The sequence below is a fragment of the Zeugodacus cucurbitae genome, chromosome 2 (genome assembly GCF_028554725.1).
Source record: "Zeugodacus cucurbitae isolate PBARC_wt_2022May chromosome 2, idZeuCucr1.2, whole genome shotgun sequence".
NCBI lineage: Eukaryota > Metazoa > Arthropoda > Insecta > Diptera > Tephritidae > Zeugodacus > Zeugodacus cucurbitae.
In genome coordinates, this window is record NC_071667.1 from 6372444 (window position 1) to 6388595 (window position 16152).

Genomic DNA, 16152 nt, shown 5'->3' on the forward strand with positions numbered 1-16152 from the left:
AAATTTGGAACATAGGATCGCATTAGGGAGGGGCACATTTGGATGTATTTTTTTTTTAAAGTGGGTGTGACCTCGCCCCCAAAAAGTTTTTTTGTATATATCTTGCAAACCAAAAAAAAAACAGTATAAACCAAACTTTCTGCAGTCGTTTCGTTTAGCCATCTCCTTATACAGTCCAAAAATGAAATAAATCGGATAATAACCACACCCACCTCCCATACAAAGGTTAGGTTGAAAATGACTAAAAGTGCGTTAACTCACTAACGAAAAACGTCAGAAACACTAAATTTCACGAAAGGAATATCAGAAAGAAGCTGCACTGAGATTTTTTTTACAAAATGGCAATTGGGCGTGGCGTTGCCCACTTATGGGTCAAAAACCATATCTCAAGAACTACTCGACCGATTTCAAATTCGGTATATAACACTTTCTTGACACCGTGATGACACGGGTGGAATATGAACGAAATCGATTCACAACCACGCCTACTTCCCATATAACTCAATTTTGAATTCCATCTGATTCGTTCACTTTATAATATATACATTGGGAACAAATGAAGATAGCGGAATAAAACTTTACACAAATATTGTATTTGAGCTGTGACATCAGTTGTGGAAAAATTGTCAAAATCGGACCATGACTGAAGAGCTCAGTGCCTAAGGGTAATTTTTCACCGAAAATATAGGTAAATCTCTCAGATATTTTAATGTAATTCATTTCCTCTGAATTTTTTTCTTATAACAGTTGGTATATGTACCAAAAGTGGTTAAAATCGGATCATAACTTCCCCCAGATACCCTATATGCAATTACTTGGACTGTTTGCATTTTTTTCTCTGCGCGAGATCCCATTAATAGTGTGATTATTGCTCTTTGCTAATAAAATCCAACAATTGTGCTCAATCTCAATTAAAGTGGATTGGAAAATAACACTACATTATCAGTTTCTCCTATATCTACAACAATAGCATTAGCTGTGTGTACCTAATCCAACATCACAGATGATTCTATTTCACATCTTTTATTTCTCATTCCGTTTTTATCACATATTCCGTTTATAGCGGTAAATATTAATGCAATTATACAATTAGATATAAATATGTACTTACATGTGCCTCGTTGGTGTGCACGGTGACCGTCACCGGTGCCAATGGGCTGACTAGATGCTCCGGCGACGAAGACAATTGCATATTCTCCGGTATAGCTTGGGGAGCTCGACCTGCAATTGATGTAGTTGTGACATCACTACCACCATCACCACGCATACCCATCTCCGTTAAACCATTAGCAGCAGTGCTGTTGATATGAACACCGCCGGTGCCGACGGACTGTTGCTGGTCTGTGGCAAGCATTGGTGGGGGTGGTGGTGGCGGTGTTGCTGCCCTTGGCGGCTCCAAATCGCGTGTCGATGCATATGTCACGCTATCATCACGCACACAAGCCAACAGTTTGCCCTCCTCCGAGGTGCTGTCATCACCGAAGCTACCAGTGCCCGTTGTGTTGTTGTAGACACCTACGCTTCCGCTGCCACAGTCAGTGCTGCCGCCACCGCCACTGCCACCGTAGTTATTATAATCTGCACGAACGGTAGTTGACGGATTGCCACCACCAGTTGGTATTAACTGTGGCGGTGGCGGTGGCAGTTCATCGTATTCGCTTAGTTGTAAAAGCTTCATGCCATGCGCACCGGTGGGAGTGGAGTTATGGAGGTTGTTGGTGTGGCTGCCGATATGTGTCTCATTGCCACAGCCGATCGTCATGACGGGGTCGATGTTGCTTTTTCCTGCTGGTCTGCTGTGGCTGCTGCTGCTACTGCTCATACTGGTAACGGTGAGGCCTGCCATGGTGGCAGCGCTGGCAGTTCTTAGTGTCGCATATTCTCCGTCGTCAATTTCCCCCGCAACACTGGCAAAACATATCGCGGTTCCACGGGGCGAATGGCTGCAATTTCGCAGTTCACATTTCACGTTTTCCATTGAACGGTTGGTTGGTTGGTTGATCGCAGTGAGCAGCGAAAGGTTAAATGAGTGGCAAAGAAGAGAAATAATTTATTACTGTAAAGGTTATGCATTCCTCGGCACTAGGTATCTACTTATATGGTATATATATGTATATATGTATAACTATGTTTTAGAGTACATATAACTATAGATGTATGTGTATATGAATGAGTGTGAAGCTTCACAGTGGCAGCAACTATAGGTGACTGTGTTCAACAAAAAAAAGTACTCAGTTGCTTTCATATGTATAAATATATTAAGCACATATTCCTCCTTCATATATCATTCACACAGTCCTTTATGGCCTTACATATATCAGCATAAATGCACACAGCTAAACTCACAATATCAGATTAAGTTTAGTAAACACATAACATAATTTATATATACATATATGTATATTTCTATTCACACGAAGACTTCCTACTATATTGCATTTATGCATATTTGTTTACCTAATAATTCTTATTCCTTTATGAATATTCACATACTCATATTCCTACCTTGACTTTGATGTTGACTTTGATTAATATGTGCATTATAGTCCCTGGCATTCGTAATTTTAATTACATGAGAGACAGATCAGAGCTGCTAACCTGACCTCAGTTGAGTTTATGTTTATTATGCAGTGAAATAATTTATATTTTCTCAATTCCAATCACATATCAAAGCATAACACAATAATTATATCCCTGTTTATATAATTTTCTATTTTTCATCTAATGTGTAGGTTTTCCTTAAATGTTTCAAAAAAAAATATATATAATAAAATATATAAATATCCAAGATCTATAACCTCTTTCTAAAAGAGAAAAAAATGTAGGTTTCATCAACGCTAACACTTCGATGAGAACGGTATTTTTAGAATATTTGACATCCGAAAAAATGTTTGAAACAAAATTACTGTATAGTAGTTTTGAAAATGCTTTCGAGATTAGACGAGATTTGATGAGACGAGATAGTCTCTGTGTCTTATCGAAAGCCCCTAAAGTCAAGGTAAATTACATGAAGTTATTATTGTAAGGGATGGATTTTTGTTAATCGTTCAATATGCTGGCATAAATTTGTCATAACATCTTGATAGACCATTCCTTTGCATACAACTTTCAATGTATTCTAGCGCAGGTTAATACTCTAAAGCAAGCATAGAGATTTTGGCTTTGGGGTGAGATCTCACTAAGATTAAACTCACACAGGATTAGTCAAAAACGTCTTTGACTAATAAGACACAGCATCGTATTTTGCTCTAACCCACACCAAGCGAACATGCCTCTTTGTCTCGTCTTATTCGGTGTGGGTGTGTTCGCAGCTATGGGCTGTTGTTGGATCAGACAAGAAAATATGTCTTGAATATTTCGGTGTGGGTGCTTAACCCTAAAGGATCAAAATTTTTAGTCCCTCTAGTACTTATGCATATGTACAGCCCAGCCCTATTCTGTGCACTTGACAAAATAACAAAAAAGTTTAACATTTTTTCAGATTTTTATCAAGTGAGAACTTTTTTGGTATCCTGTGACAATTTTGATAAAATAAAAAGCTTCAGTACGCATAGTTTTTCCCCACACGTGTGGGAAACAAAATAATGTAAACAGAAACAGCTGATTCTGTCCAATTATATTCGAATTGAATGGAAAAATTGATTTGAATTATTTTTAACGTAAGTTTTCAAATACATTTCAATATTTGTTGCAAAATAGTTAATAAATTAACATCAATTTCACAATAAATCCATTGTTTTTGGTCTCGACTTTTCTTAGGGTGCGCAGATATTCCATGTTCCGAAGCTGGCACTATTTTTCATGCAAAAGGCCGTTATTTGGATGAGTGTTTGTTTTAACCGAGCCTTCTTCAGTGTGGCTTCGTTGATAAGTTTGGTTTATGATTGACCAAAGAGTTATCAGCCTATCTATCCGATTCTGATGTCGAGATATCGACTGAAGCCTTTCAGACCTCATGCAAAGTATTTGGTTTGGTTTCACAACTCCATTTACTCTATTTAGATGACAGGGTTAAACCTAACCAAACAGTGAGTGCCGCGCGTAAATAAAGTTGATTGATAATCAAATGGCAGAGCCTATATATTCACTTTTCCATCCCAGATCCTCCATAGTCTTTTGCTCCCCCGCAAAGCCGTAGAATACTTCATAATATAATACATATACATATGTCCTTTATAATATATTTAAAACTGTTTGGAAAGCAATTTTGATTTAGTTGGTTGTTGTGTTTAGCTTCAGAAAAGTTCCTTAGGGACTACGAAATCTCAACTTTGTTCTTTGTTGTCAAAAATTTGCTAAGCTGTAATCGCATGCAATATATAGAAAACACTTTCGTCAATGTTACCCTCATTATCCTCATTTTTTATACAAAAAACGGAAAAATTAACTTCTTAATATATTATAAAAACGGCTTAATAACGCGAGCCATCACCATGTTCATATTTTCCCTCTTTGTACAAAACTAACGACAAAAGTAAAATATCTCCATTGCAATAAATTCACTTTCACAACTATCCACAGCGAGATATTTTATTTGTCAAGAGCATTTTACTTCTTAACAACTTATAAAGAAAAGAGCTTTTTATTTTAGACACAGAATACGAAATGCTTGATAAATTTCATTTTTTTTTTTAAATTAGAAATTTGTTGAATTTGTAAAGTGCACAGAATAGGGCTGGTAATATAAATTAATATACTCTGAATCCAGGGAACGAACATGTTTTCAACCAATTTCGAATGGCTTATGGACCTGTAGAAAATGTTTTAAACGCCAAAAAATACTACAATGTATAATAATACTTAACGATGCTAATAGAAAATACTAATTTGAACTAATTTTAGATTATTTAATCGATGGTTAGAACTCAATATGAGACGGAAGTTTAAATTGTGTTTAAATACATTTTTTTTTTAAACAGTTTGTCACTGCCACATTCATACACATGTACATAAATATACGTACACACAACATACTACAAAATGCTTATAAGTAAATACATATGTGTTATATGAAACTATAAAACAACAATAATTATGTTAGTAAACAACTGCATACCTTTCTTTCAACTACAAACCATTAAATGTTAAATAACATAACATTATTATTAATATTAGTTAAAAACATACATACATACATAGCTATGCATACAAATACGCATGTATATGCATAGGTAAAAAATTGTTAAATAAAAATTTCGTAGTTTATAATATGTATATAAGTAAATTTTTTAATTAAAACCAGGCGACAAGCGGAACAAAAATAGTTTCTTATTGTCAATATGAGACCAATACTTTTACAAAATGTGTCTGTGTCTGTTTGTCTGCGGTGTCGTATAATTCAACTGCCAAATGCATATGACTAACTGGCATACAAATGAACAAGCTCTTTTTCATAAATGTGCGCAAAACACACAAAACAAAATATTGTATTATTAATTAATATTTTTTTGCAAGTTTAATGAATGCAAAGTACCAAAATATACTCGTGTGCGAGCATACTTTACTGTGCTACATATGGTAAATAAATGAAAATGTGAATGTTTGCCAAATGCGGTTGTGCGCTTAAAAAAATATATATAAATTAGTCAATTTGCAATGTGGCACAAATGTGTGTGCAACAACAAAAAATATTTGTAAAACAAATATCACTTTCGAAATAATAACACTTTCAACACATATGCTTCAATCATAAATAAATTAACAAAAAACCGAAACAATGAAATTTAATAAACAAAATGAGGGAAAATGTTAAATTTGATGCAGTTAAATATTAGTGACACAAAAAAAAACAAAAAACTGGTGACGTGCATTGATTTTACAATCTGTATTGGTTTAGGTGAAATGAAAATGAATATGAAAAACAAGAAAACAAAAACTAAAATGTACACATTCATATTTATATTAAAGCCCTGCTCGGGTTGAATTGATGAAATTTGCGAAAACAACGGATTTGTTTGTTTAACTTATAAAATAAAATGCAGCAAATGAAATTTGAAATATGCTATGACGCGCTGCTCGTGAGTGGTTCGTGAATGTGGCTTAACTTTACAAAACTTTAATATGTATTCACGCTGAATGCTTCATAAAGGAGATTTGATTTTAAAGCTCAGACCCATGCAGATCACACATTGCTTCTTTGCTTATGGTGTCTTCATTTAGTCTTGTTATATGTTACCGTTAGTATACAGTTCTCAGACGGCAGGAGATCTAACGGAGTACTATTACGACCACATTTTAAGTCATTTTGGATGTCTGTGTGAAGACATTATACTTGTAGAACCGAAAATTGAGTCTCAATTCTGCCTTTTACTACCCATGTAGCGTTTCTACTTGACACACCTTCTTAGAATGGAACTAAGTGGTTGCATTTTATAATTATTATTTATTAAAATTGCTAAGCTAGGGCTGAATATCTCAATATAACATTTTTAAGTAATATTCCATTATACTGTTTCAGGTCAAACCTGAAAGCGGAAAAAATTCTATGGAGAAAACAACACAACATCTACTAAGTTGCTTGATTTGATTCTGTTCTTCGAACATCCACGTGAACCACTTCTGAGCAAATGAGCTTAAAAAAGCATAAATGAAAAAAAAAATAAATAAATAAAAATTCAAATCAAAGGACATTGTTTTCAGTGCATTTTATAACTCGTGTGTACTAAATTTCTTTTTGTAGTTGTAGGTGGTATTCCTTTCTGATTCATATTCATTTTAATTTTGATTTAGTTTTAAAGAAAACGATTTTTTACCGCTTGCCATCGTTTTGTTCATGGTCACCAATTAGTAGGACATCATCAGACGTACTCGGTACTTCATTGAAGGTAACCTTCAATTTCGGTGAACTCGGTGTCAATTTTGGCCAATACACATCATCAGCGCCGCCATCGGTGCTGGATTCAGTGCTCAATTTGCCACCACGGCCACCACCGCTACTCATCATAGATGAGCTCTTCTGCTCCGAACTGCCAATATTACTGCCGCTGCCGCTAACGCTGCCCGCGCTGGGCAAGCTGCCACGATTCGCCATTAATAGAGGTTGTGTAGTGGCTTTAGTAATGCCATAAGCATCAATTGGTGGCAACTTGAAAGTCCAACGACGTTTGGCTGTTAAGCCCAGCCAAATGACAATCCACAGTAAGAGATGTACGACGCTGATAAGAGCTGGAATAGAGAAATGAGAGAAAAAGGAAGTGTTAAAGTTAGAAATCGAGTTGCTAGTATCTGTAAGTACTGGTGTAAAGCTTTTAAGGCGTCCATATTGTGTTTTCAAAAAGTTCAACTTGTCAATTAGCATACAAAATATGTATGTAAGCATCAGCTATGGGGATTATTTGTAGAGTTCGTTGAGTGCTTGTCGTTTAATGCTGAATCGATAGGCGCATAAGTGAAAAACCCGTTTCTAATTGCCAGCTTGTCTCTCACTCAAACTAGTTTTTAAGTATGCTTTAGCTTAAGCGTCATTTGAGTACTTTGACAACAATCTGCTTTCATATTGACCTACCTATTCTCTCTCTTAAATACTCTTAACTTTTTATTTTACTTTTCCTGTTGCCAGTGTTACCATAAACTTCATGGAAGTTCTTTTCCCCTACTCACTTGGGTTGAGTGCGAAGGCCTCTAAAAGTACAAATAAAGAACTGTACATTTAAAAAAAAAGTATGAAAGGTAAAACATTCGAGCGGAAAATCGCGAAAGCTTTCACTTTAATAAAGCTTTCATTGCAAAGCTCTAAGGATTTGCTTCATTTCGATTGCTTACTATGGAGTACAATTTTCATTTTATATGTATGAAAAATTTATTTAGTCGAACGGTATATTTATGAATCTTTTTGAAACGTCCGCACTACAAATACATACATACAAGCGTTGGCAACCCTGCTACAAATTTTCAATGTCCCAGAGCGTTGTTAGCTTTGACTAATGCGATTTAATATCAATTCTACTTAGTACTGGTATTTGATTGCATTTTTTGTGATTTCCGTTTTAATTGCAATTGCCCTCTGTGTCTGTTTTCACGTTTTGTGGAGGTAATTGGATTTGACGCGTCATCACCGAGTTCAAGTGTAGCTTTTCTCTTACAATTTCCCCAATTAAAAATACATATTGAACAAACATACGTATATGCCGAGGAATAGAGCAATAACAAAAAAAGCAAAAATATAGTTTAAAGAACTCTAACATAAGATAATAGTGAACAAATTATTCATTCTACAAGAACTGCCAGTATTTTAATTTTGTAAAAAAAAAATACTGAAAGAACACAACCAAAACACTATCTGATGAAAATCAATTTAAAATTGAGACATAACTCTCTTCAATATATTTAAGAATAGGTTCTATTTTCTAAGCCTAAGGCTTGAGTTAATCGTGTCTTAAATAATCAAGTACTCACCTGAAAAAAATGTCGGGCAGTGTAAATTATTCCTATACGTGACACTGAGGTCATTCAAAAGTGGCGCCTTCACCACAGCTAATGCCAATACGTAGCAGAGCGACGCACAGTGCGCAAAATAAATCCACGTCTCACTCGATTTCATTGTGATTAATGAGCGATCACGCATTTTCGCCGCCAACCTGCCGTGCCCATACAAATACATAATCATCGACGAGGCAATCATCAGCACTGACGAGAGTAGAAACAGCGATAACGTTACTACACCGTTCAAAATGAGGCCGGAGTTTTGGATGGGCATAGCCTCGCTGTACACCTGTAATTTATAAAGGTTGGCCGCACCAATGTAGCTGAATGTGATATCTAAAGCGACAGCAATCATTTGTATGCTAAAGATGGTGGCAAATGATTTGGTTGTCGTCCAAAAGACAGCTGGATAGCGTACACACCAGACGAGTAGCGCAAAGACGAGATTTACAAACTCAGCGCTTGGCGGGTGGTCGAACACTGACATATCGATGGGCTTCTCAATGCCGAAAAAGATTTGTAGCATGCCGGCGAAACCGTCAAGGCGAACCAAAGTCGTTTGTGGTGGCTGTTGTGCGGTTGTAATGCTGCTGCTGGGAGATGACTTAGAAGATATGGAGGATGTAGCGGAACCTGCCACTGATGAGGGTGCAGTCATGTACTCGCTTGAATCATTACCAGACAATTCGCCCACCAGATATTCCGGCTCGATTTCCACCTGCATCTCCTCGTCTGCCATGCGTTTGATACGCTTCACGACAATTCCTCCGCTGCCACTTTTCGTTTTGATTTCGATAATTTTCGAATTGCTTGTTAATGGTGTGGATGGTATAATCTCCGGCATCTTCTCGGGCTTGACGATATGAATATTACTGTCACGCGTTGTCGTGCTAATGGTTGCTGTTGATTTGCCGTAGTTGCGGCGTGTGTCGTAATCGAGCGCCTCTGTTTCAAAAGACGCCGCTGTATCGCGGTTTTGGCCGCGTGGCAAATTTAAAGACTGTTCAAAGTTTGAGCTTGCAGACAAATCCAACTCATCGAGCCGATTTAAATCGATATTGTTGCCGTATGCGTTTGAAGGCCGCAAATCGGCAGCGGCACGACCTGTGTCGAGGCGCAAGGTGCGGGGTGCGGCCGATTCACCAGAACGTCCGCCAGATGTGTTGGTGTGGTGACGACGATTGTGCTGTTGTCCGCCACGTTGTCGATGATGTTGTCGATTGTGGCCGTGATGTTTACGCGACGATTTGGCCGAATGTGTGACGTGTGTGTTCGCCTGTTGTGGTGTTTGTGGTTGCTCCTTGTGGTGATGGTGATGGTGTGTGCGTGTGGGTTGGGTGTGTGCTATTGGAGTGGCAGTTGTTGTGGTGGAACTTATGGCAACTAATATATCTTCATTTTCATTGTCGTTGCTGTTGTTTTTGTTGTTCACCCTAGCGGTTTGTATTGTAGTTGTTGTAGATTTCGTGCTGCTTACTTCCTCTGACGGACTGCTTGAGTATTTTGTGGTTGCTCCTGTTGTTGTTTTTGTTGTTGTGTCAGTTGTTGTAGTCACTGTGGTTGTAGTTGTTGCCTTGGTTGGCATACTGCTTATATTTTTGACAAATGAGTGTTGTTTTTGCTTATTCGTGGTAGTTGTTGTTTTAGTTGTTGTCAATGCAACCTCAACATCCGACGCTGCATTGTCCAGACTGTTTGACTTGCCCAGCGTGCCTAACTTGTCCCACATTTGATCATAATTCTTGTTGTTGTTATTTTCGGTTGGCAAATTTACCGAATTCCGTGTGGTTGTTGTTGTAGTGGTTTTTGCGGTTGTCACTTGTGGTATGTCGACCGCTTTGACACCCCAAATATCCTTTGTATCGAAATGTTCAACAAAGATGCGTCCTTCACTCTCTGCCTCGCCATCACCACCACCACCACCTCCTTCAGCACCTCTGCCATCATAAATGTCAGTTTCTTCATTGAAATCAAATTTATTGTTGTTCTTGCGGTTAGCATCAACATCAACTTCACCATCATCATCATTATTATTTGCCTCGTCCTCGTGCGTTGGCTCTTCCTTGCTGTTCTGATTAATTAAATCGGGCACTTCGAAATATCTTGTCTTCCCGCCATCTCTGAAATCCACTCCAACATTGTTGCTACTCTTCCCTTTTGCTTCCGCTTTGCGATTGTACATTTTGGCTTGCCTCGAACTCGAGCGTATGTCGAACATATTGCTGTTTATGTCGTTTCCTGCCGAGCCAGCTCCGATAGCCGTAAACATTGTATCATTGTAGTAATCATCATCTTGGTCGTCTTCCAGACTGTTGCTGAATTCGCCGTGGATGCCGGTGCCATTATGGTAGGGTGCTGTAACTACCGAAAGCACAACTAAATTACGACGATTCACCGCAATAAAGTCGAGTTCCGTTTGCCAAATATTCTCTGCAAGTGGGAAAAGTAAAAAAGACAAATTTTAGTTTTATTAAAGTGAGTTAAAGTTAGGTTGGTGGGAATGAACACGAGATTGATTCTCTGTTTTTCAATTTTGGTATACATATAAAATTTTTCAAACGGACTTTGTCGGTAAAAAGAAGATTATGATGCGTAAGCAATTCATTGGGATATTGTTGAAGCGCATCTAAAAGCTCCAGACGTTTTATAAAAGCTCACTGGAAAGTGTTTTTAAAACAAATAAATTATTTTTCGGAGTATTTTATTTGAACCTAAGTTTTACAATACTTAAATGGCTTCAGCTCATTATAATGTTCATAATCTTTCACTCTCTAACGATTACAATTGAAATTCTCATTTAAATAATTTCTTTTCCGATATTGTCTAAGTGCACTCACACCTACGTATATAAGACTTATACTCAAAACCTGGAAATGTAATGTTTCCTTTCCAAATCCGTTCTACGGCAACGCCAGCTTAACTCATTTAATTAGAAATGCTTACCCTCTTTCAACGTCCAACTCATTTAGAGTTTCTATTTAGTATGCATGTGTTGATCTCGCAATTGTTCATTAGACGTGAAACACTTGATTGATTGATGGCAAGCGAAATTCCGTTACATACATACCACCAACGACGTGGAGATGAGTGCCGGCCACCCACTAAATCATTAAACGCTATATTTACGCACCTGTCTGGGCTGAGGCAACGCCTACACGCGCAATATGTAGCGTTTAATCAGTTACAAATGTACGTATGATTCTATGTGTGTATGCATTCGTATTCTACGCCTCTTTGCGAGGTAATGATACGTTTCTGCATAGATTATGAAACTTTGCATTGCGTCAATAGGATCACAGAAGGGTACAAAGGAGCATAGAAGCAGTAGTAAACAGTCGTCAATATGTCGGAGCGTCTGTCAAAAGCGAATACCGTTTAGTTAAGCATTCGCAATGAATAGCGATGCGTTTAAATGTCTGTCACTGAAGCCACATCTCACTCTCTACCTCTCTCGCTCTCGACTACTTTTCTCATTATCCTACTTCGTTGTTGTCTTAACACATAATGAGTTTGCGGATGTTGATTGCTGTTGCTGTTGTTGTTATTGTTACAGTTCATTTGTATTTTGCTTATCGGTTTCCTTGCTAAATAGATTCCTTCATGTTAAATACGAAATCAACATTGCGCAGAGTTATGCTTAATTAAACGCGGCATTGAAGCGCATAACTACACCACCAGCAAATAGACAAATAAATGTTGGGGCTCTGGCATTTTGCGCATTTCAATAGACACTTTCTCCTTCTGCTTCAGATGAGGTAATAAATGCTTTTGCTATTTAAAAACACACACTCAAACACACCTTATATAGCTAGCAGCACTTTTCTCTTTTAATTCTACATCTCTTTCATCCTTTGGAATGAAATATAAGCTCTGTCAATATTTGCGAAATTAAATCAGTTCATTATATAATGTTTGCAATGAGTACTTTTTAATAGAAGATAAAAAGCAAAGAGCATTATTGCGCAAGTAATGAATTGAAGATGAGCGTCTGCCGGTTAATTGGCACGAAATCGCTTCAAGTATTACGCATGAAATGCGCTAAAGATTGCAATGAAATTAGTATTAAAAGTGCTAAGTAGTTTATTAGAGGAAAATTAATCACTTTCATAATGGTAACAAAAATACATCACATAAAAAACATAATGTGACTTGATTCTCATACCAACACATCACTCAATAACACATGATATGTCAACACAACGCATTAACAACACATCTCACGATAAACTCTTATATAAAATTACTTGAAACTAGTGATGAACGTTATTGATATTTTTAAATCACTGTGATTTTATATTGCTATTACGATCGAGAATTTGTACTCCAAATTTTTTTAATTTTTTACATGTTCAAATTTATTAATTTTAACAATATCCGAAACTTAACTGCTTTTGAAATCCCAATTAACTAATTAATACATTTTGGATACTTTTAACTGCTTTTGTAATTACCGTACCCAAAAGTATCGAAATCGCAACTAAATTTGTTACTGTGACCCTGAACTACTTTTGCCACTGAACTGTGATTTTATGCGCCACCACTTCATATTATATTAAATAAGATCATATGATATCACTTTGTGTAACATCACATCATATGACATCACATCTCAGTAAAAATATATCACAGCATAGTATATGTATGTATTTTTAGTTGAAAGCTACTCGAAAGCTTTTAGTTTTAGTATGCTTGTTACAATTGTCTTCCTCTTCACAAAATACAATTTATGTTTATATAAATAAATAAATGTCCAATCAATATGACAACAGCGTTCATATGAAGCGAGTCAAAATAACTAAGCGCTTTTGATAGATGAAGCTGCCTGCGTTTCGGCACTTCATTGCATAAAATACAATCAAGAACACTTTACTCTGACAAATTTCATAAGTCGACAAACTAAACATGGGTTTTGATAAATGAATGAAGAACTCTATGAATACATAACTGTACTTACTCTAACCACTGTTTATTTACAAAATAAATGGCAATTGAAAAAATACCGAAATATGTACAACAATATATAAGTAATCAAAATTGTGGAGACCATATAAAAGTGCTGCATTTTGCAGTGTCTTGTATAGCCTTCGATTGTGTGAGTTTGAGGAGATAATCTAAAGTACAAATATATGTATGTTAGTGGCTGTCCTTAAAGCGTCAGCTAAACAACGATATCAAACAAGCTTAGCAGCCGCACAAAGGTTTATATAAGCGCCGTGCTGGAGATATGACAATCATTTTACACATATATATGTGTATGTATGTATAAAATATAGATGACTGACTGACTGGCCTGGGCAGCTTTTACAAAGCCGACAAGACAAATTTTAACAAATCATCATCATTTGTTGTATCACATGAAATGCTTTGAAACCAGTTCGAGGATTTACAGTGAAGAGAGAATGGGGGATTGAGCGCAAAGCGACAGACAAAGTGTAAGTGTAGTAGGCACACAATATTCATACACATAGCTTTGGACATTCGTAGCAGCGATAGCAACTTTAGTAATAATATCAGAGTCTCAGCTTATCCAGGATCATAATACATGAAGCCAAGCGTTGACCAAAAGCAATCATTGGACGACAGCTTTGGGGACTAATACGAGTATATTACAAACAGCAAATATGCTACCTAGTTGTCCATTGGGAAAAATTTTCCCTGAGTTTGCGCTTACCGTGACAAATATAAAATAACTAAATATATAAAATATTTACACAACTAAGAAGCTATAGTGGACACAGTAGTAATATTAGTGTGATGAGTGAATGTGCTATGAGACAGTTTCAATTGGAAAATGTATGCAAATTTTAATTAAAAAAAAAATAACTTTTTTACTATCAATGTGATACAAAAAATAAACTTATTCATTCATAGAGAAATCTAAAATTTTCTTAAAATAAATTGTGAGCCACATTTTTGTTATGAAAATGATAAATATTTTAAAGTCTACACTCAATATTGCTTTCCAGCTCAACGTGGCGCTTTACAAACTGACTTTAAAGTAAGCAAATGGAAATCAAATAATGCTACTGACTTATTCACTTAAGTTTTTGTACCTGAGATTAGTAATATATATCTTAATATATAAAAATCACGTGTCACGTTGTTTGTTTTCGATGGACTCCTAAACTACTGAACCGATTTTAATGAAATTTTTAACACTGTGTGCAGTTTGGTCCAACTTGAAAGATAGGATAGTTTATAACTCTCCTTATAGTCGCATTATTTATTTATTGCTAATTATTTGTTTATTATTAGCAAAGAGCTATCCACCAGTTGGTGGCGCTAAGTGCGCTATGTTACAGTAGATGGCGCTACATTTCTTTCTAAATTTTCATGGATTTAGGTTGTCATAACAAAAGCTGCCACTTGCTAAAAACATTAAATGAAAATGCGTTGTTTGCAGTTTATATTATTTGTGGTAAAGTTATACGAATCTATGACTTCCAATATTCTAAATTTAAGAAAAAATCACATACAATCCGTGAAATAAATAAAGTTATGTACATATGTATGGTCAGACAAATAAGCAATGCTGTCACTTCCTAAATGCATGTATTTCCTAAATGCAAAAAAAAAAATTCATTTATTTGCATTTAGGTATAGAATTTTGTATGGCTAATGCCCGGTTTCACACTCCATACTTAAGTTGTGCCTAAATAAAATCTTAGCTAAGTATTGTTGCAAACTGAGTAGTCGTTTGCGTTTCACAGTCAATGCTTAATTTCTATAAAATTTTATTATGATATATGGCAACGTTATGGGCAACATATGTTTTACAAATGTCTTTCATAAAAATATGTTTGAAATATTTAAATTATAACAGACAATACATAAATTTGCGAGGAAAATTATATCAAAAATTGATGAAAACAACAAAAGAACCCCAAATTTCATCACTAGCGAGTCGGAGCACCTATGGGAACTGAAGGAAAAGTATAAGCTGTTATTGAGTGCAAACGAACGGACACTTGCCCTACGCTACGAAAGATGTCGCTGAAAATTCAAAGCAAATTCAAAACAAAAATCAGCTGTTATTTAAGCTTAAGTATAAAAATCCACGGGATTGAGATTTGAACTTGAGGTCAAAAGCGTGTTGGAGAGCCATCTTCTTTATTTGCGCACGCTACACAACAAAACAAAGAACGAACTTCGCCAAAAATATTCAAATTGACAGAGATGTTATTCCCTGAATATATTAACATTCCATACAAATAAATGGCCTTGAACAGAGTTCAAAAAGCGTTTTAACTATTTCAAATAAAAATTGGGCGGGGCGAAGTTCGCCGGGTCAGCTAGTATGTATATATGTATATATTTTGTACTGTTAATTAAATTTGAATTTCTGGGATAATTTTACAAAACTGAATATATATATCGCTCATTTACTTGAATAGTGTCATGCAGAAATGTGCGCAATTTCATCGTCCATATTGTTTAAAAATTTCATTCCAATGCGTAGGAAAATAAACCGCGATAATTAATTAAATTTTTCATATTGCTTTTTTCAGCAAAAACGACACGTTTGACTTATGACGGCAAAACGGGTTTATATTTTTCACAAATAGCGACATAATTCAAAGTGGATCACATTTATGCCCAATTAAAAGCATTAGTACACTCTATTTGATCCATTTATGCTCAACATTGTATTTAATACATATATTACAGGCCACTAGATTTGTCGATAAACTGATGGAATTTTTCTATATTTGCTAAATAAGAGACGATTGA

At 36.0% G+C, this 16152-nt stretch overlaps 1 protein-coding gene across 1 annotated transcript in view; it reads right to left on the bottom strand.

Annotated features, from left to right (window-relative positions):
- The window catches only part of LOC105214052 (protein tincar), a 143981-nt gene that overhangs the window by 5813 nt on the left and 122016 nt on the right, over positions 1-16152 (bottom strand). The window contains exons 7-9 of the mRNA XM_011187233.3: positions 8395-10851; positions 6753-7164; positions 1112-1943 (exon numbers count right to left, since the gene is read on the bottom strand). Of these exons, the coding sequence (XP_011185535.3) occupies positions 1112-1943; positions 6753-7164; positions 8395-10851 (3701 nt within the window). The remainder of the gene's footprint in view (positions 1-1111; positions 1944-6752; positions 7165-8394; positions 10852-16152) is intronic.